Source organism: Trichechus manatus, unplaced genomic scaffold (assembly GCF_000243295.1).
Source record: "Trichechus manatus latirostris isolate Lorelei unplaced genomic scaffold, TriManLat1.0 scaffold00009, whole genome shotgun sequence".
NCBI lineage: Eukaryota > Metazoa > Chordata > Mammalia > Sirenia > Trichechidae > Trichechus > Trichechus manatus.
In genome coordinates, this window is record NW_004443945.1 from 11,290,534 (window position 1) to 11,312,603 (window position 22,070).

General features: G+C 37.3%; 2 protein-coding genes across 4 annotated transcripts in view; one reads left to right on the forward strand and one right to left on the reverse strand.

The window, feature by feature from the left end:
* Nucleotides 1-3,622: 3,622 nt before the first annotated feature.
* On the forward strand, nucleotides 3,623-16,489 carry ABRA (actin binding Rho activating protein). Its single transcript, XM_004370694.2, has 2 exons — nucleotides 3,623-4,334; nucleotides 12,752-16,489. Exons 1-2 carry the CDS (start codon nucleotides 3,667-3,669, stop codon nucleotides 13,227-13,229), a joined length of 1,146 nt encoding a protein of 381 aa, XP_004370751.1. The 5' UTR covers nucleotides 3,623-3,666; the 3' UTR covers nucleotides 13,230-16,489.
* Nucleotides 16,490-18,642: 2,153 nt separating this feature from the next.
* OXR1 (oxidation resistance 1) overlaps nucleotides 18,643-22,070 on the reverse strand; it is a 99,194-nt gene continuing 95,766 nt past the window's right edge. For 2 of the 3 annotated variants that reach the window (XM_004370698.1, XM_023725989.1), the window contains one exon: nucleotides 18,990-20,900. In XM_004370698.1, coding sequence (XP_004370755.1) covers nucleotides 20,765-20,900 — 136 coding nt within the window. In that variant the 3' untranslated portion in view covers nucleotides 18,990-20,764. Of the gene's footprint in view, nucleotides 20,901-22,070 lie in introns of all 3 variants that reach the window. The other variant, XM_004370699.2, reaches the window with a different exon arrangement.

Consider the following 22,070-nt stretch of genomic DNA (forward strand, 5'->3'; position numbering starts at 1 on the left):
CTTCGCCATGCCCACTAACTTCTTTCAGATCCTCATTTGCTTCTTTCCAAGATTATTTTAGTAACACTTCTGAACTGTTTCACCTTTTTCAAATCTAAATCCTACTCTGTTGGTTCTAGAGACAAATTTGGTATCACACCAAGGCTGAAAATCCTTCAGTGATGCTCTGAGCCCCACATGATAGAACACCAGTTCCTTAGCAAGCCTTTCTTCACAAGGCTTCAAAGCTCTTCTTCAAAGACATCGACTACCACTCCCTGGCCCCTTTTCCATACCTTGTAAACACTGTATGCTCTTCTCCAAATGTAATACATTAGGGGCTCTCAGCAGAATCTGGTCCATGTTGCAGAATCTGATGCACCATGTTGGTTCACCCAGTGCACATAGAGTGTGATGTGTATGTGTGTGTGTGTGTTAACCGTCAACATTTAAAGAATTGGGAAAGTTCATGTAAAAACTGACATCTCTTAGTTCTCTTGTAAAATTATTTCAAGAGTTGCTCATGGTCTTTGCTACCCCATGTTGTGTCCCCAGCCCAACTCACCTCATGCATTTAAGGTACCTGCCTGACCTTGTAGACATTTGAGTTTGTGACCTTTACTCTGGTCCATTATAAGGTCTCTAAATGTACCATTTATCTTCATGCTTTTACAACTTTGTTCATGTTATTTATTTAGATTATAGTGCCCTTGTTCTACCTTGTAAAACCCTCTTTGTCTCTTAAGGTCCAGACAAAAGCTCACCATTTCTGTGAAGTCCTTCCAATAAAATCAATCACCCTTTGCTCAATGCTCCCATAAGACTATTTATATTTCTAATGTGGAAACCTCCAAACTATTGAAGGCAGTTGTATGTATTTCCTGTCATGGATAGATTGGGAAAACTTTGAAAAAAGGTTTGGTTTTGTTCAGCTTTATACTCCCACCGATATTGTCTATCATAGTGACCTGCTCATTGTAGGCACTTTATGAACAATGGAGGATCTTTTTCTCTCTCATTTGAAGTCTTTCATGACCACTTCTCTGAAACTAAGCAAGTAAAGGACTTATTACGTTATGTAGGTTTCGATAGTCTCTTTAGTAAGATTATATAGCTGGTTATGAGAGTTGGCTCTACCTGAGTTCCCTATCTATCATGCAGAGAACAACAACCCCTCCCTCTCTGGTATTATTCATATAATCAAATAACATCTCTGTTTTTTTTTTTCAAAACACTTTCACACTTGTGACAAATTTCTTGATTTAGGTTGAGAAAGAGAGCATAGCATTTCTATGGTAATCAAAAGATGCCCAAAACCAAAAAACCAAACCCACTGCCGTGCAGTTGATTCCAACTCATAGCGACCCTATAGGACAGAGTAGAACTGTCCCATAGGGTTTCCAGGGAGTTCGTGTATTTGAACTGCCATCCTTTTGGTTAGCAGCCAAACACTTAACCACTGTGCCACCAGGTCCCCTCCCCCCTCCCCCCCAAAAAAGATGCCCAGTAGGTAGCATGTAGACCTTGCCTTAGGGAAGAAAGGCCCAAAATAGGCCTGAGGAGGAAAAGGACTCTATGCTTTCTCATGTGAAAGTATGAATGAAGGACCACAGTTGCATCGGAGGTGAAATACCAGAAGGAATGGCCACATTCTTTAAGAAGCTGCCTCTGTTTTTTGCAAGGACCATCTGCTGACAGTCCTGTACCCTAGGCAGCTGATACCTATTAATATGTGAAAGATTATTAACACCTTGCTGTCTGCATTCCTTCTCCCTCTATCAGATTTGAATGTGGAGCAAGTATGGGCAAGGAAGCAGAAAAATCCCTTTGAAAGTTATAAATTAGCCTGATCTTGGGCTAAGCTTATGGGCATCTCTGAGGAACCCCATTCCTCCCAAAGGCCTTCCAAGTGGGATGAAGGGAATCGGACAGGAACCAGCCTGCAGTCTGCAGAAGGAATGCCAGAAATTTCAGACTTAGATTCAAATCTTTATTTGTAATAGTTTTCTTTCCTTGTGATCCAATTTCCTCTTACTTATTCAAGAGCGATTTTGCCTCTGTGTTGCTGGGCCTCTGTTAACATTATAAGATGCTGCTAAACTCTCAAAACACATCTACAGATTTCTAGATAATTAAATAATTTCCCATATTGTTTTAATCCTAGGAGGTAAATGACCTACGTTACGGAAAACTGACATCAACATTTTTTTTTTTTCAAAATAAATATCTCACCATCAGAAATAATTAACTTTCATACTTTTTTAATATACCCTTTGACAGTGGTTTTCAATCAGTATGGTTAACTGCATGTCAAGATTGGAGGAAAGGATAGAGTTTTAAAGACTACAGAGGTGTTATACTTTTAAAAATTCTCTTATTTGTCTTACTTTAAGAGTTATTCAGTGCTGAGAGTGCTGAGCCCCCAGCATTTTTTTATTTGGCTTAGTACACTTCATGGGCCCTGATGACACAGTGGTTAAGAGCTCAACTGCTAACCAAAAGGTAGGCAGTTCAAATCCACCAGCCACTCTTTGGAAACCCCATGGGGCAGTTCTACTCTGTCCTATAGGGTTGCTATGAGTTGGAATTGACTAGACAGAAATGGTTATTACACTTCATAGGTGTTTTTTTCTTTTTTTCTGTCCAAATGACCTATCTTTGCAGACCTTTTTAAACAATGTTGTATTTCAGGCTTTATTTTAAGATTGAAAAGGTGGCTTTGTTTCCATGAACCCGAAGGCCAGCTAAGTAAGGTTTTGCTATTAAAAACTTCTAATTTATTTTGTCTTTAAATAAACAGTCTTTTCTTTTTACAAAATATTTAAAAAGACGTATTGTAAAAATAATCTCTGAAATTCAATGTGTACACAGCTCTTTTAATTTAAAACTTTTTAATGATTGGATCAGAAATTTATTATCCTCTTGTATATTAATGTGGCCTGTCAATACAATAAATCAAATCTAGGGCTAGAAAACTAGTCTCTAACTATCTGGGCCTTGGTCTCTTCACTTAACTGGGCTTCTGTTTTCTCATCTGGAAAATAAAAGTTGGATGAGATGACTATTTCTAACAAGAGTTGAAGACAAAAGAAAAGGGCAATTTAGGCTCTTTGATAACTGGAGTGGAAGATGACATTTTGTAGTGGCAAAAGCACAGCTTTGGAATCAGACAGGTCTGGGTTTGAATCTCAGATCTTACTAGCTGTAGGAAGTCACAGTTTATTTTACTCATCTACAAAATGGGGCTAATTAAGACTTACACAGAGTACTATTGACATTCAAAGAGAACAAGCCTACGATGTTCCTAGCACAATTTGTGCACGTATTGTATGCTATTAATGGTAGGAGCACATTTTAAGGTCGAGAAAAGCTTAAGACTGCGAACATGATCAGATCTAGTAATTTCCACTCTGGCACTTGGAGAAGGAAGGGAGTGAGCATATCACCATCCTTTACCAGTAGAGATGTCCCTCTGCCATGATGAAACTGGAGCCGTCAGAGTTTAAAAAAGAACAGTGTCAGAATGAAGGCACCACATCTTGGCAAGAAATGCTTAACATAGTTTCCACCGTCACCAAGCTCTCCTTCCCACCCCACACCCTGCTTCTATTTAAATCCCAGGCACTTCACCAGACTGCACTCATTTCAGCCAGTGCCCAGGCTATCAGCAGAGAAGAGAAGGGCAGCATGGCTCCAGGAGAGAAGAAAACGGAGGAAGGGCCAGCCAAGAGGACCCTCCGGAAGGTACGCACAGCCTCCCTGGTAATCAACTTGGCCCGAGGTTGGCAGCAGTGGGCAAATGAGAACAGCATCAAGCAGGCCCAGGAGCCTGCAGGATGGATGCCTGGAGGGACCCAGGACTCAACCCAAGTCCCTAAACGGGTGATACATCCCACTCCTCTCCAGAAAGGTCACAGTGTCCTAAAGTCTCCATCCCAACAGCCAGAGGGACATGGAGATGAACAAAGCTCAGAGGGAGCCTCTAAAGTCTCCACTATCAAACAGAAAGAGGTGACCAAAACGGTTGTCAGCAAGGCTTATGAGAGAAGAGGGGACATGAGCCACCTCAGCCACAGGTACGAGAAGGACGGTGACTTGCTTGAATCTGGGCAGCCAGAAGACGACATCGACAGAATCCTCTACAGCCATGTCTCCCCAGTGCGGAGGAGGAAGTGTGGCAACCTGGTGTCTGAACTAACCAAAGGCTGGAAAGAGATGGAACAGGATGAACCCAGGTGGAGGAGTGACAGCATAGACACAGAGGACAGTGGCTACGGAGGGGAGACGGAGGAGCGGCCTGAGGAGGAAAGAGAGCAGGTGGCTGCTATCAGAATCAAACGCCCCTTGCCCTCCCAGTAAGTGAATGCACTCTTCTGCTCCTTAGTACCAGTTGCTGTCGAGTTCATTCTGACTCATGGCAACCCCGTGTGTGTCAGAGTAGAACTATGTTCCATAGGGTTTTCAGTGGTTGATCATTTGGAAGTAGATAGCCAAGCCTTTCTTACAAGGCATCTCTGGGTAGACTTGAACCTCCCACCTTTCAGTTAGCAGCCAAGTGAGTTAACCATTTGCACCAGCCAGGGACTACTCTGCCTTATACCAAGATTGTTAACTTTAGCCCCAACCAGCTTTGGGAACCAAGAGAACAGGGAAATACTACCAAAGTTAGAGTGAGAATCTCCAAGATTGGGCAAACAGTGAGGGTCACATGGGGACACGCCCTTGAGCTAAAAAAGCAGTGCCATCCTCAGACAAGGACCATACTACTTTGTTTCTCTTTTCTGTTTTGAACTGAACACCCAAGTTTTAGCCTCAATAAGGATGAAGCCAACAGAGAGGGGTGTCTGTTTTAGGTGAATTTTAGGTCATTTATATAATGAGTAACAAATTGGCTTATTTTTCTGGAGAAAAAAGTGCTTGCTGATAGACTGATTGGGGACATCTTATCCTGGCCCAGATCAGTCTATAATATCACCAGGAGATACTTCTACCCAAATAGCGTGCACAGAACACAGAGCTCTATGACTCTGTAAACAGATGGGTGACTGTCTAAACTGAGAGTGGGCTCTGGAACCAGGCAGACTCAAGTTCAAATCCCAGCTCTGCTCTTTTACTGAGCCGATTTCCTCATTTGTAAAATGATGGGAATAGTAATCCTTTGGAATAGGTTCTGTCCTATTGGGACAAGTAAATGAGATTAAGGCTCCCCAAAACTTACCACAGTGCCTGCCACATATGCTCAGTATATGAAAGCTATTATTACTCATATAGATTCTACTATTTAGCAACTTTTCAAACTTCACAAAAAAAAAAAAATTTGCTATTTGTCAGCAGACAGAGATGCTACTAAAGCTAGGTAATTAAAATATCACTTTCCTAAAACATTTCATTGTCATACAAATGCACACACACATATACACACTGACTCAAACTAAACCATTTATTCAGTCAAGAAACACATGCTTTATTTTAGACAACCGCTCCACTTATAATATAAAGTTAGAATATCTCACTCTGCAACCACAAGGCATCAAAACATGAAGAAGACCCTGATGTCATGATGCTTATAAACAGATGCCTTCTGGGAACAGTTAGATGTGTAGATGTGTTTCCAATGGCTAATGAAGCATCCAGGGCCCTGGTGGCACAGTGGTTAAGAGCTACAGCTGCTAACCAAAAGGTGGGCAGTTTGAATCCACCAGCTGCTCCTTGGAAACCCTATGGGGCAGTTCTACTCTGTCCTATTGGGTTGCTGTGAATTGGAATCGACACAATGGATTTAATGAAGCAACCAGAAATAACACAAAATTGGTTACTGTATTTAACAGAAAGCTGTCATACAGTTTGTGACTTTAAAACTGTTTTGATAGAAGTAGAACTATTATATATTGTGAGCTTTTGGCGCAGTGGTTAAGAGCTCAGCTGCTAACCAAAAGGTCAGCAGTCCAAATCCACCAGCCGCTCCTTGAAAACCCCATGAGTTGGAATCAACTCAACGGCAACGGTTTTTTTTTTTTTTTTTTTTTCCAGGAAAAATAGAATGGCACTCTTAGGTCTGTCATACATTTAGTGTGTGGCATGTACTGTGCTGGGAATTTTGTATGCACTGTCTCTTTCATGCTCACAATTCAGTGAGATAGGTATTATCCTGCTGAAACTTAGGAAGGTGACCTAGTAAGTTAGTTAGGTGACTTCACTAAACTGAGATCTGCCTGACTCCAAATGCAGTGTTTTGAAACCCAGCATGGTGCTAATCCTCACGTGGTGCCTTGAGGGCGTGCTGAGGATTTTGATTTATGCTTTACTTACATTAGCGAAGTGGTTAAGAGCTCAGCTGCTAACCAAAAGGTCGACAGTTTGAATCCACCAGCCACTCCTTGAAAACCTATACAGCAGTTCTACTCTGTCTTATAGGGTCGCAACAGGTTTTGTTTTGCTTTGTTTTTACGTTTATATAGTAATTCATGATCAGAAGTAACTATTTTACCAGAACATAAGGAACTATAGTCTTAATTTCCAGCCCTGTGGATTTTTGAGGGACAGAGGAGATAATAGAAATGGAATAATAGAATCCAACAGAATAAGGATTGTTGGCACATTCTGAATTGGCCAGAAGCTGGGAGATGAGAGGGAGCCCTGGTGGTGCAATGGTTAAGTGCTTGGCTACTAAAAAAAGTCAGCAGTTGGAACCCACCCAGTGGCTCCATAGCGGAAAGACTTGACTATCTGCTTCTGTAAAGATTGTTGTTGTGTGCCATGGAGTTGATTCAGATTCATAGCGACCATATATGACAGAGTAGAACTGCCCCATGTGGCTTCTTTGCGGGAGCATATCACCAGGCCTTTTTTCCCTTGGAGCAGCTGGTGAGTTAGAACTGCTGACCTTTTGGTTAGCAGCCGAGTGCTTAACCATTGTGCCACCAAGATTACCAAAACCCAAAGCTAGTGCCATGGAGTCAATTCCGACTCATAGAAACCCTATAGGAGAGAGTAGAACTGCCCCAAAGGGTTTCCAAGGCTGTAATCTTGACAAAAGCAGACTGCCACATCTTTCTCCCGGGGAGCAGCTGGTGGGTTCGAACTGCCAACCTTTCGGTTTGCAGCCTAACACGTAGCCACTGCACCACCAGGGATCCTTGCCACCAAGATTACAGTTTAGGAAACCTTATGGGGCAGTTATATTCTGTCACACTGTGTGACTATGAGTTGGATTCAATTTGATGGCACCTAACAACAACAGGGAGATAAGGGTTGGTGTCAATCCCCCACACATGATAGAGCTGGACTCTTCTTTGTCACTTGTCTAAGCAGTTTTCATATATTGATTCATTTAATCCTGGCAACATTCTCATGGGGCAGGTACAATTTTTCTCCTCATTTTATAGATGTGAACATGAGACACAGAAATATTAGGGAACTTAAGATTATATAGCTCATGCATTTGAACCCAGGCATTCTGGCATTGGAGCCCATGCTCTTGACCACTAATCTAAACTGCCTCACTCAGAAGTGGAGACTGGCACACAGGACACTTCTCAAGGTTTCTGATGTCAGGCATGTATGTGGGCACCTTCACAGTGTGATGGAGAGTACATAAGCTTGGAATAAAAGACAATTAGATTTGAATTATGGTTATTTGGCAAATCCTGTGTCCTCATCTAAAAAAAGGATATGCTCGGTCATATTTCATAGTTACTATGATATTATGTATGTAAAACAATGGATCCAGAGGAGTTGCTTAATATACTGTATCTATTATAATGTGTGGGATCAGGCTCTTCCTGATGCAAGGAGCTTGGCTCTTTGGGATGAGGATGGGAGGAAGAGGACTCGTCAAGTTAAATTTCTTCTTTCCTACTTTGGTTCCTTTCCCCCCGTCTTAGAGTACACAGGGTACCAGAATGCTGTATATAGCAACAGCAGCTTTCAATGTCAATGGTAATTCTATTTGTGCTCAGGAAATTTCACAAGAAGCCTAATGGGACTTCTTGTCTGATGGGACTATCATTATTGCTTGAGAGATAGAAACTGGCATTACTGAGCAAGCCAATATGAAAGGGTTTTTTGTTCGCTTATTTTTTAATACAGGCACCATTCTCTCTTTCTCCCATATCCCCAAAAGCGAAAACATTATGTGTCATGGATGTTTAAGCAGAAAGAAAGAAAGAGTTTTCTTGGTGGTTAAGACGTTCCATGGATAATAGAAACAAATGACTCAGGTTTTGTAAAAAAAAGTACACAATTTTTTTTTACCGATAGTGGTTTTGCTGTGAAAATGGTTTATATTTTATGTTTTAAATATTCAGCCTTTTGATTTTGTAACTGTACTCCTTCAGTCCTATTCCTTTAGACTAAGGGAATTAACTCCCTCTCCCACAAAGTAAAGATGGAAGATTAAAATGCCAATCACTCACCCATCCTCTCTTCCAAATTCTAATTAGTAAAAATAAATAAATAAATAAAGTAATTGTTGAGCTTGAGGGTGCCGTTTTATAGATAAAGGAACTGAAAAACTTATCCAAAACACACAGCTATTAAGTGGTGAAGTTGGGAAGTCTGATGCAGAGCCGGTGTTATTAACCACTATGTTAGACTGCCTCTCAAGTTAGAGAACAGACTCTGGGAATAAAATGGAAATGAAAGCATCAGCTTAATTAATGAAATCCCATTAACTTCCAAAGTGCAGTGGTTTAGCACAACTGTATCGATGAACTTAGCTAAAAATGGAGGCAAAAGTATGGCTTCCTACTACCTACACCCAATTATAGAGCTTGGAACCCTTTCCATAGACTGTAAGGACAATTACAAGCTAACTGCATAGAGAATCATAGGCCTGGCTCTCAATCTAGTTGATAACATAATAGAGAGCATAACAGTTGATAACATAATACAGAGCATAACAGCTGATCAGAGATGTTCACACGGCCTTTTGAATATAGTCATCATGCTACCATGCTTCTGATGTGACTCAATGGATGCCATGCTTCCTTTAATCAAATTAGCTACATGTCCTGTGGGGAAAAGCAAGCAAACCAATGCAAAGAGAAAAAAACTCATCCCAGCATTTCTCTGAGATGCTGTTGGGAAGGGTGGCAGAAATCCCTTGCTTTACTGATTGAGAAGGGTGCCTGGATAAGGAGGAGAAATGCACCCTCTGCAGGAGATCTATGAGTGAGGCAGCACTAGCAGATCTCTACTTTCTTCACACAGATTCAAGACGTAGACCAGAAAAACTTGCCTCTAGGCCCATGACATTTTGAAGTTGTTGATTTGGGTGAAGAGCACCTACTGAAGAATGTTTTAGTGCCGTTGAGCTTGGTTGGGTTTGAAATATACCTTCTAGAACTTTTATTTCCTGTAGGTTTTATTTCATATTTAATAATTTGCCCGTTGTAATTTATTACTAAAAAAAATTGATTCCAATATGCAATTGGAATGATATTCTCATCATTTTGCTAAACAGCCCTATTCAGATAAGAAAGCAGCACTCAAACTGATGTCATTTTTAGAGTTGACAGATAAGAACTAATTTTCAGAATCTTTTTTCAGTGAATAAAGCTAGACTTTCCAAGATGGATTGCTTGTAACATTTAGTAGAATTAGTTACCTTGCACATAGAAGGATGGGGAAAATATTTTTGATTGATTATAGGAAAATTTGTTTAGTAAAAATGAGGAGACTAAGAAGGTAGGTCAAGATTGTTGTCATTGTTAGGTGCTGTCGAGTTGGTTCTGACTCATAGTGATCCCATGTACAACAGAATGACACACTGCCTATTCCTGCGCCATCCTCACAATCGTTGCTATGTTGAACCCATTGTTGCAGCCACTGTGTCAGTCCATCTCGTTGAGGGTCATCCTCTTTTTCCCTGACCCTCTACTTTAGCAAGTATGATTTCTTTCTCCAGGGACAGGTCCCTCTTGATAACATGTCCAAAGTATGTAAGATGAAGTCTTTCCATCCTCCCTTCTAAGGAGCATCTGGCTGTATTTCTTCCAAGATAGACTTGTTTGTTCTTCTGGCATTCCATGGTATATTCAATATTTTTCACCAACACCATAATTCAAAGGCATCAATTCTTTCTCAGTGTTCCTTATTCACTGTCCAGCTTTCACATGCATGCGTATGAAGTGATTGAAAATAGCATGGCTTGGATCAGGCGCACCTTAGTCCTTAAAGTGATCTCTTTGTTTTTTTAACACTTTAAAGAGATCTTTTGCAGCAGATTTGCCCAGTGCAATACATCGTTTGATTTTTTTGACTGCTGTTTCCATGGGTATTGATTGCGGATTTAAGTAAAATGACATCCTTGACAACTTCAATATTTTCTGTTTATCGGGATTAAATATTGCTATTCTAAAACATGGGTGAGATGTCAGTCATTGAGTATTGCTTTGCTTTCTTTAAATTTATACTAGATTGTTTTTCTAATGCTTACCCTAAACTATTACTCACATTTTTACTTAACAATTTAAATTGAAAAAAAAAAACAAAACAAGATAAACTGGTATATTGAGTCTTAGCTTCATTGACCAAGAAGATTTTCAGGGTATAAGACGTTCTAACACGATTTAAACCTGATACTTTCAGACTTTTTAAAATAAAAATATAGAAACAATACAGAATGTTTAGAAGAAAAGAAAATACCCATGCAAGGTGTACTTCCTCTTAGTATTTTTTCGTATGTATATATAATGACTGCATATACATGTTTCGTATGCGGCTTTATTTTCCATGTAATTTTGTCATACACGGTTGTTTTTGGTCCATGAGTTGGAATCGACTCGACGGCAATGAGTTTGGTTTCCTGATGACTACAATGAATCATAGTGTTATACTGTATTCCCAGTTTGAGTTTTACTGTAAGGATTAAGCTGAGTCTAGCAACTAACTGAAACCAAACTCGTTGCTGTCAAATTGATTCCTACTCTTAGGGACCCTGTATGACAAAGTAGAACTGCCCATAGGGTTTCCACGGTTGTAATCTTTAAGGAAGCTAATTGCCTCTTCTTTCTCCCGCTGAGCGGCTGGTGGGTTCGAACCGCGGCTTCGTTAGCGGCGGAGCTCTTAACCACGGTGCCGCCAGGGTGCCTTTCAAAGCGCCAACCTTTCGTTAGCAGCAGAGCGCTAGGAGTTAAGAAACACAAGAGCATGAGAACTTAATGAAAGCTCGCCATCTAGTGGATGTCATTCCTCTTGGGAAAAAAACGCTAACCCAAATTCCTCCCAGTTCACATCTATTTGATTCCTCCATTCCGATAACCAGATTTCAGGAAATGAGTTTGATTGTGAAGGATGTCCAAATCTGGTTTCTTCTTGTGTTTTGAACATCAAATTGTGAGAGTCCAAATAGCAAGGACAGGCGTTCCGTTCACGTAAGTAGTTTCAACACTACATTTCCAAATCCAATGCTTCCAGTAATGATGCCACTTGGTGTGAGGGTGGAGGAGGGTGGGCTACTTGTGAGGATGAGGAGTACAAATCCAAGACAAGAGTTCATGGTTTACCCGTGACGGCAAAGAGAAGTGGGAAAAATAACTAGGAGGTTGGCGGGGGATGGAACTCTGGTGACACAGTGATTAAGAGGCTTGGCTGCTAACCAAAAGGTCAGCAGTTTGAATCCACCAGCCGCCCCTTGGAAACCCTGTGGGACAGTTCTACCCTGTCTGTAGGGTCGCCATGGGTAGGAATTGACTTGACCGCGGCGGGTTTTCATGGGAGATACAAAAATGACAGGGAAGTCTCTTAAAGGCAAACTCTGCACATTTTATAATTAGGCCTACACTTTCATAACATTACTGGCCTATACTTTTCAGTTCTGTTTTTTATAGGAACATGCATTCCAAATTCCAAGGACAGACTCAGGTTTGAAACACACATTCATTTGTTAGAAACTGTGTCCGTGGCATCATTGCATGAGTGGAAAGAAGAGTGATTTTGGCCTCAGACAGTTTTGGGTTTGAATCTTAGCGCTGTCACTGATTTAGGACAGTATTACACAGTAGTTCTGAACACAGGCTCTGGAGCAGGCTTAACTTTGGTTCAAATCCCAGCTCTAACACTTAAGAGCTTTGTGACTTAAAGCATGTTACTTCTCTGGCCTTGGTTTCCTCATCTGAGAAGTGAATTTAATACCTATCTCATAGGATGTTGTAGGGAACATTAATGAAAAGCAGAAGAAAGCTAACATATAATAAGTGTTCAATAAATGTTACTATTGCTAGCTGATGTTTTCAATCTGTACAACTTGATATTCTGAGGTTAGTGGTGCATCACTGATACTAGTATCAATATGCTGTCATTAAAAATTCATATATAAAAATTTATATATGAGAGAATATTGCAATTGTGTGTGGTGGTATAAGCCTTACCCTTGGGAAATAAATAGGCCTCAGCATTCCTCTAAGTGGATTCCTTTAATGCATAGATAAGATTCTAATTCTAAAATGTAGTTAACACACAACTTTCAAGATACACACATTTGCATTACTATGTGTAAGGAAGATTCTTTTCTTCAAGAGTTTAATATTTTATAATGCTTAAAACATTATTATTCAGAGAAAATAATGTAGAATATATACACTGAACTAATGAAAACGGTGAAACTGTATTTTTCCTTCATTTGTAGATTTTTTGAATTATTTATATTTCTTTTATAATGAAAAAATTATACTTACATTAAAATGCATATAGGCAGGAAGTAAAAAGTGAAAGCAATAATTGGGTGTTAAAATATCATTATCTTGATTCTTCACCCTTTCTCCCCTTTTAGGGCAAGCAGATTTACAGAGAAACTCAACTGCAAGGCCCAACAGAAATACAGCCAAGTGGGCAACTTGAAAGGGAGATGGCAGCAGTGGGCTGATGAACACGTACAATCCCAAAAGCTCAATCCTTTCAGTGAAGAATTTGATTATCAGCTGGCCATGTCCACCCGCCTACACAAAGGAGATGAGGGCTATGGCCGACCCAAGGAGGGAACCAAAACTGCCAAAAGGGCCAAGCGAGCTGAGGAGCACATCTACAGAGAAATTATGGACATGTGCTTCCTTATCCGCACAATGGCTCACCATAGACCAGATGGCAAGATCCAGGTTACTTTTGGAGACCTCTTTGACAGATACACTCATATTTCAGATAAAGTAGTGGGCATTCTCATGCGGGCCAGGAAACATGGACTGGTAGACTTTGAAAGAGAAATGTTATGGCAAGGCCGAGATGACCGTGTTGTGATTACTCTACTGGAGTGAACCTTCAATAACAAAAGCCAAATTTGACCCATTATTATCTTAATGCTAAATGCTAATGCATTAACAATTAAAATGCAAACTCTGTGATAAGTTAGTAAATATTAAACAATTTTTACATAAAAACTTTTTAGTGCTATTTCTATGGCGTTTGAAGACTTGAAAAGCACACAATAAAGCATTTCAGAAAGCACAATGTCGTTAGTATATAACAGTATTGATATTCCACTAACTCTTTTAGGCAAAAATACTTGGCTATTCATTGCAGAAATTATTACAGATGTTTAATTAAACAAATATTACAGCTAAGAAGAATACTGACTTTAGGTAAAGGCCAACAGAACATATTATGATAGCAACATTATTTTTAGGTAGGAAAAGAAATAGAAACAGTTTCATTAAGTTTGGTAAAACTAAACTTAAAATATTCTAAGAAGTTTGACTTTGTACTATTGTATTTATCATAGTTATCACTTACAAAATGCATATAGAAAAAGTTAAGTTTTAAAATAAGATGTTGAAATTGTTGAAGTTCCTCCATGGGCTTGGTGTTTAATAGGTTTCCCCATAGGGGTTAGCCTTCCTCCTTCTGTGTGATTTGAGCAGATCACATAAAAACAGACACCACTGGTGCTCTGAGAGCCAGCAGAGAAGGTGGTTGTGTTCACTTTCACTCTGAGAGTAGAGCAGAGGCAGGAGATTCCAATTAACCTGCCTTTGTAGGACTTCCCAGAGAAATGCATCTTTTTTTTAAAACCTTAGTAAATCATGCTGCTTACATTTATGTCAATGCACAATGAAAGAGAAATACAGAAAATTCTATGATGAAACAGAATGTTCTATGTAGAGGAATCTCATAGAATCTTGGTAAACTGGCAAATTAGAAATAGGTTTGAAACATTTTAATTTCATGCTGTAACAAAGAAAACTTCACGAAATGTCTGAAAGTCATAAAACAGCAATATTAATCCGGCCAAAGTAAAAAAATAGTTGTGCAATGCAGTGGCAGAGAAAAAATTGGTACCAATCTGTTAGCTGTCAAGCTTTTTGTTTAATGAATAAATTTAATGTACTTTAAATAATTCTAACTCATAAGGTTGCTATGAGTCAGAATTGAGTGAACTGCAAAGGGTTTGTTTTTTTATATGTATAATTATAAAAACTGAAACATGTAAGCTTATAATTCTTACTGAATTCAACAAAAGTTACTAAAATGCATTGATATTACAGCACTTTGGTGTTAACTAAATTAATTAATATCAAATTGTGACACCTTAAAATAACAGGCATTCACAATTGTTAAGTGTTAAGTTTAAAACACAATTTAAACTACTATAGAAATTATTTGTTTTCATGTATAACTCTTTCAAACTGACAGTTCATGTATCTTCTTAAAAGAACGTACATTTTTGTTTCCACAGTAGATTTACAAAATTACAAACTAATGACCAATATTTCTAAAGTAGAATTTCATATAAGATGTACACTTCTATCACAACAGTGAAACCTATGTCAAAATTTAAAGGCAAATGGCACAAGAATAAAAAATTTTCTTGCACTTTGTTTTTGTTTATATACTGCTGTTTTTAGGTTACATTCCACAATGCCACTTTCTTGTGTTTGAAATACAACAAAACTATAGAGTGCAACTTGGGTTTCTCCTAGTATCAGTAAGAGCTCCCTTTATATATATTCAAGTCTGTAACAGTTTGTACAGGCACTGGCATAGATTACTCGAAGTTCAATTTGTTTGAATTTGAGGATGGAGTCAAAAGTCCTCTTTCAGCCTTTATATTAACTAACACTCCTCTGAGTAAGATGTGGTTGTAAAGCCAGAAAGCTAGTTTTCCTAGAGGAAAACGCCTTCCACGTGACAGGTACATCCTGGTAAGTACCTTGTTAGGTAAGTATCATCGATAGGAGCTGGCTTGTTATACTTACAGCTTGTAGATTTTTTCTGCTTTATTGTGCATTATTCCTACAGTAAATATTTCATTTAATTGTCATGCTATTATTTCCAGGTTTGGCAATCCAAAAATATTCCCTAATCAACCAAATGATTATTGCCTAAGATGCACTGAAAAATTGGAAATGGATAGTGGTGATGGTTGTACAACATGGTGAACATAATCTCACTGAATTGTACATGTAAAAATGGTTGAACTGGCAAATGTTTCGTTACATTTATTTTACCAAATAAAAAGCAAACAAACAACAAAAAAGTCCATGATAAGAAAATCCATAGTTCAGAAATTTAGGACATTTTGACAAAAACTAGGTAAGTGGAGCTCAGGTCACAAATGGGCTAATGAAAACCTTTATTATTTTTTAGTCATCAAAATATTATAGCACATAAAATAAATATATTATCAATAGCATTTTACCACTGGTAATTCTAAATTCCCAGTAATGAGGGCTGTACAATTGATTTCCAAATCTTCAGGATTTTGTTTTTCCAAATTTTCAATCTGATTTAAAAGGTTTTTTTTTTAATCTGTTGAAATGTATTTTTTTCCTTTTTCTGGACCTCCATTCAAATGTTTGATGCCTTCCAGTCTTTATAAAATTTTATGTTTATACACTTTTATGAGCTTTTATAAAGTTTTATGACTTCCTGATTCCCAAGTTCATCTTTTTATCCCTCTGCTCACTTAAGAAGGACGTTCTGAGAATGAGGTTTATTCTTTCCACACTGTACTGCAAAATGAGGCTACACCTATAGTTTGCCTTCTGCTTTTTCCTTTCTCTTCCCAAACTCTAGTTCCTTCTTTTTGTAACTACCACCAATAGGTATAAAAAGAATACTGGTGCTGTTTCTCATATGACATAGGAATAATTCTGTGTAAATTAAAATTGTGTGTCAATGGGAACTCATGCTCGGGAAAGGACTGCTGTACCACTCTGTCGAAAAGGAGGAGAAGACCATTTAGACCATGCTAAAGTTGTCCCTTAATGCAGATGTGATTTTTCACGTTCCATTTAAGATACTGAGACTATGTCTCACATACTTGGGACATGCTATTGGGAGGGATCAGTCCCTGGAAAAGGACATCTCACTGCTTACTGAATCTGCCTATCGACTTCAGCAAAGCAATCGTTTGGGTCCGAATTTTCAAGCAACTGCAGCCCCTGATTTAGTTTAGAAAACTTCAGCTACTTCTTTCACTGCAAAATTACTAATGATAACCCATTGCTGTTGAGTCGATTCCAACTCATAGCAACCCTATAGTACAGAGCAGAATTGTCCCATAGGGTTTTCAAGGAGCAGGTGGTAGATTCAAACTGCTGACCTTTTGCTTATCAACAGGAAAAACCTGTTGCTGTCGAGGTGGTTCCGACTCATAGTGACCGTATAGGATGGAGTAGAACTGCCTGGTAGATTGGAACTGCCCATCTTTTAGTTAGCAGCCGCTCTTAACCACTACGCCACCAGGGTTTCTGACACACCAAAAAAAAAAAAAGGAAGTATTAAGTACAGTTTGTCATAACTCAAATACGTCATAGACTAATGGACAGAACTGACATCCTTCAATATTGTCTTCCAATTCAGAAGTATGGTATATGCTTCCTTATTAGGTCTTTGTCACAACTTTTAGTTGTCGGTTTAGAGGTGTGGCACATCTTTTGTTACATCTGATGTTTTCAATAGCATTAGAAATGGTACCTTTTAAACTTCACTTTCTATGTGCTGTTTGTACAGAAAAATGAAGGAAATGAAGTTTTTGTTGCTTTTTGAATATAGAACCTGTATTCAGTGACACTGCTAAATCAACTAATTAATCTTAATAGTTTGATGCTTTTGAGGATTTTATATCCACAATCATCCCATCTATAAATGGCATTTAAATTTTTCTCAGTCCTTATGCCTTTTTTTCTTACTTTACTGCACTGGTTAGAAGTTCCAGAACAATGCTAAATAGTAAATAGAAGTGGGAAAGGCATTAACTTTGTCTTATGCCCTATCTTGAGGAGAAAGCTTCAATAATTCACCATTAAGTATGATGCTTTCTGTATGTTTTTTCAAGGATAATTATTTTATCAGATTAAGGAAGATTCCCTTCTTTCTAGTTTGCTAATTAAATTTAAGCAAATACTTATTTTGCTTCCATAAAGATGGTTATGTAATTTTTTCCTTTTTCTGTTAAATGACACTAATTTTCAAATGTTTAATTACTCCTGCTTTCCAATTTATATTATTTTTTTGATTTGCTAATATTTTATTTAGTCTTTTATCTATATTCACAAGAGAAACTGTTCTGTAACTTTCCCTTTTGGTAAGGATTGTAAGGTTTTTGGTATCAAGGTTGTACGAGCCTCAAAAAGCAATTTGAGAAGTGTGGCCTTGGAAGAGTAAGACTGATAGTATTTCTTCCTTACATACTTAGAAGAATTAACCAGTGGAACTTTCTGGTCCTGGGATTTTTGTGGGAAGATTTTTTTTTTTTTTAAATGAACAGAGTCAGTTCTTGTAATACAAAATGTTTATTTCTTCTTGGGTCAGATTTAATAAATTGTTTTCCAAAATATTTTTCAATTTCACCTAGACTGTCAAGTTTATTGATTCAAAAATTTTCACAGGTTTAAAGGTTGTAATGATGTCTCCTTTTAAGCTCTCAACAATGTAATTTATTTTTCTCGATCAATCTTGCTAGTTCATGATTTTATTAATATTTTCAGAGATGTTCTGTACTGTACATTTAGTTTTAATGTCAGTGATTTCTGCTCATATTTTTATCTCAGTCTGTCTTCTATTTTCTTTTGCTTTAATTTGCTGTTCTTATTCTAGTCTCTTGAGATGGAAGCTAAGAACATTTTTGTCTGCCTATCACATAATAAAACTATGCCCCCAAATTCTATCTCAAGCATCCTCTTTTCACTTCATTCTATAACCTCCAAGAGCATCTCATCTATAAGATATGGCTTCAATGTCTACCTGTATGTAGTTGATTTTTAAATCTTCTTATCTATGAGAGTGGAATATTAAATGCCCCTACCGCCCCAAACCTAATCTCGTTTCTCAAATCATACCATAATAAGGTCCATAACTAATGTCATTTCCTCATCCTCTTGTTTCTTCTTTGTACATCACCCATCTTGATGAACAATATGCCCAATTGTAAGTAAAAAACTTGACAGCTATCCTTAACTTGTTCTCTCTGACATCCAGTCAATAACCAAATGCTATCAATCCTAATTCCTAAATTTCTTTCAAATCCATGTCTCCTTATCACCACTGTACTATTCTCGTTCAGGTCTCATAACTTTTTCTCTGTACTATACAACAAACTTGTTTACTGGCCACCTTGTTTGTAGTTTTTTTTTTCTCTACTAATCTATTTTCCACAGAGATCTTCCTAAAATGCAAATTTGATCATATCATTCCTCCACTCAAATGTTCCTAATTGCTCCTATAGGGTTAAAAAAAAAAAAAAAAAAATCTAAATTTCTTGGCATCGCACACAACAAAACTCTTAATGACACGGAACTTCCTCTACTATGTGCCTTTCACCAAAAGAAAGCAACATACTTTAGAATATCAACTGATTTGCACTCTCCCACACACCAAGTGCTCTCACACATCTTTATTTTTTAAATTGCTGTACTTTTACCTGGGATGCACCCTTCCATCACCACCACCATCATCATATTAATATAGGCAACTAAAAGCATTTTTATACACAGAAGATAGCAGTATATTTAATCAAAGATTTCTTAGGTTATGAAAGTAATTTAATATTCAATAAATCCAAACTCAAATTTGTATATATATGTATTTAATTTTATTTGGTGTACACCACTATGACCTTATTGTAATTGCAATCAATTACAGGATTTTTTTTTTTTTGGTGGTTAGTCAACTCCACAAAGACAATAACACTGCTGTGGAAGACTAAAAGAGGAAAAAAAACTGATATATTTATTTACAATTGCTTATATTGTAAACATTTAATCTATATACCGTTACTAATTTACAATGAGAGAGCTTTACATAGACAAGGAAATGATGCCCTGGATTTCTATTTATATTCAGCAATAGCATATTATAATAGAACATCAGATTTTTTTTTCCGTTAGCATTATGCTTTCTTTAGATAATTATTTAAACTTTCAAAAGAACTAAATATATTCAAGTGCTATACAACTAAAACTACTTAAGCCAACATACTTGGCTTGTAATTTCATTTTTAGAATAATTCAAAGTGCTATAAGCAACCTGGCAATCAACACTTTCTATGAGAACAAAACTACTTTTAAACATTAATTTACAAGATAATATACAATGTTTATCTGGAATAGCTGAAATTTCAGCACAAAGTCACTGTCACATGTATAATAGCAGGGTTTTGTGGATTTTTTTTGCATAACATGAAGCTTGAAATTAACTGATGAATTATTGCCACAATGGCTTATTATTCCTACAAAAGAGGATAAGTACTACTAGTATAGTCTATATTTTATTTTTTTGAGGTCACTTGACAGTAAGTTTGCATATTCCACAAGTCTACTGAGTTACAATATTGTCAACTATAATCACTGCCCTTTTGTAAGAGCAAATGCTAATGGTAATTAATAACATACCACTAAATTAAAAAATCACATTTTTCTTTTCCTTTTGAACAGGAATAAACTACATTTTGAGGGCTGGTGCACAACAATGCTGAAACAACTATAAAACAGTTAATCTGACACAATATTGAAGAAATATGCATCTGTTTCATAGTTTTATACTTATGATAATGCCCTGCTAAGCTACAAATATGTAAATACTGTATTTTCTTGCTTAATATATTAAATCCAATAGAATCATCAAGTTCTCATTCTCCTTCGTCATTTCATAAATCTTTATCAGATAATTCAATGATGAAAGCATATGCCCAAACCTGCAGATCATGTGCACGGTGGTCTATTACAACCAGAATTCTCCTCAAATTTCATTTTTAGTAAAATGAAGTTGAGAATACCTTCAAAATTAATAAAAAAATGTTGTAGTGTGAATTATAACTAGAACTCAGTAGTCTACAGAGTATGCATTATTTTGGCATGTGGTTCTCATTCATAATAATAACTAACTTGAGCATGTCCAAAAGTCACCTGTGCCAACCTCATAGTGATTAAGTAACATCTATCTAGTCTCCATTCCCTCAGTACCCCAATTAGACTACTCTAGTAAATAATCAATATTGTTAAAAAAATAATAAACCAAAACAGGTTCAACAAAAGAGCACCATCCTATTAGGAGATTGAGATAACATGGATTGTAGATGAGGCGGTCACTATGATCAAAATGATGTCAAAATTCTGACCATACCCAAGCTGTTATGCTACATAGATCTTGGCCACGGTTTAAACCTAAAGAACTTTGGGACAGAAACATGATTTTAAAAATAAACTACAAATTATAGCTGTAATGAATAGTGTACGGACTAATTTTAAAACGTTAGTGACATGTTACATTGTATTGCTACTTGAACTTTCAAAACAATGCTTGTCCATGTCAGGTTTGGGGCATTATCTTGCTAAGACAGACAGCATTATATTTATTCAAAAGCCCAGATTTCAATGTCTTGGATAAAGAAATCTTCCTTCTTAGAAAGTGTATAATTCCCAAACGTTTTACAAGAATGGCTTCTTCCATGGTAGAGATCTCCATCAAGCCAAAGAGCAAATTCTCCCCTGCAATACATTTAAAAACAAAAAGTTACATAACAATCTTTTAATACTTATGTCCTAAATTGTAAAATAATAATTGGGTGGCAAAAGAGTTCAGTTTGAGAAGGCTTTAAATGGATAAAGATGTGATACTGAAATTCTTTACCAAGCAGAAGGGCCAAGAAAGAAGCCGGGAGTAACAGGAACTTGAAAGATAGTATGATAATATGGTCTAATTTATCTAGCTGGAAGGTATAACTTGGGGGAAAAACAGGGTTATGATAGTTTTTTTCTACCATAGAAAAACTTCTTTCTACCTTAGAGAAGAGGGGAGGGGACAAAGACTAATGATTAACAATGTTCAGATATAGTAGCCCTTGGAGATTCTCTACATTTACCTAAGATATCAAACCAGCAGAGCTAAACCAGAGTTTAGGAGGAGGAGATTTTTAAAAACATAGGTTGTTATGTTTCAGTGAAAAAAACAAAGAGGTCTGGGATCAAGAAGACCTGTTGTGGATTCAGCTGGTCACTATCTTTGTGAAACGGGGTTAAGTGGTTTAATTCTTCTGGGGTGCAATTTATCAATTATTTTTTCAAAAAAAAAATCAGATCAGGTAATCTCTCAAGACCTTTACAACTCTAAAATGTGAATGGTTATAACTTCTGACCTTCAGGTGGTCAACAGGAGTCACATGACATCTTAAGATTAAATGTCCTGTGTGGAAAAGAAGTGGAATATGCATTGTTTACATTTTTTTTTTTTAAATTCTACCTTGGAAAAAAATAAATGGTTTATTCTCTGTAACCAATAAATCCTTCCAGACCAAAAACAGCAGCAGATACATAGTTAACACATATTAACTATATATCTAGTTCTAGGTATAGAGATATATTTCTGTTTAAGCAGAGAAAGGTAGCTAGTGACCATGCAGAATAGTTCCTGAAAAAGGTGGTACTGTACAAAAAATCTGAAAACAGTGATGAGCGCTCCTAAAAACCAAACACATATGCTCATCAAAATACTTTACCAAAAGAGTAAAAAAAGACAACCTACAGACTGGGAAAAAATTTTTGGCTACGACAAATCTGATTACCGTCTAATCTCTAAAATCTACAAGATACTGCAAAACCTCAACAACAAAAAGACAAATAACCCAATTAAAAAATGGGCAAAGGATATGAACAGGCACT

Bases quoted from the DNA above. Each gene is read 5' to 3' on its own strand.
- ABRA (XM_004370694.2), top strand. From the start codon at position 3,667: ATGGCTCCAGGAGAGAAGAAAACGGAGGAAGGGCCAGCCAAGAGGACC. The intron at 4,335-12,751 runs GTAAGTGAATGC...CTCCCCTTTTAG, and splicing joins AAACGCCCCTTGCCCTCCCA to GGCAAGCAGATTTACAGAGA.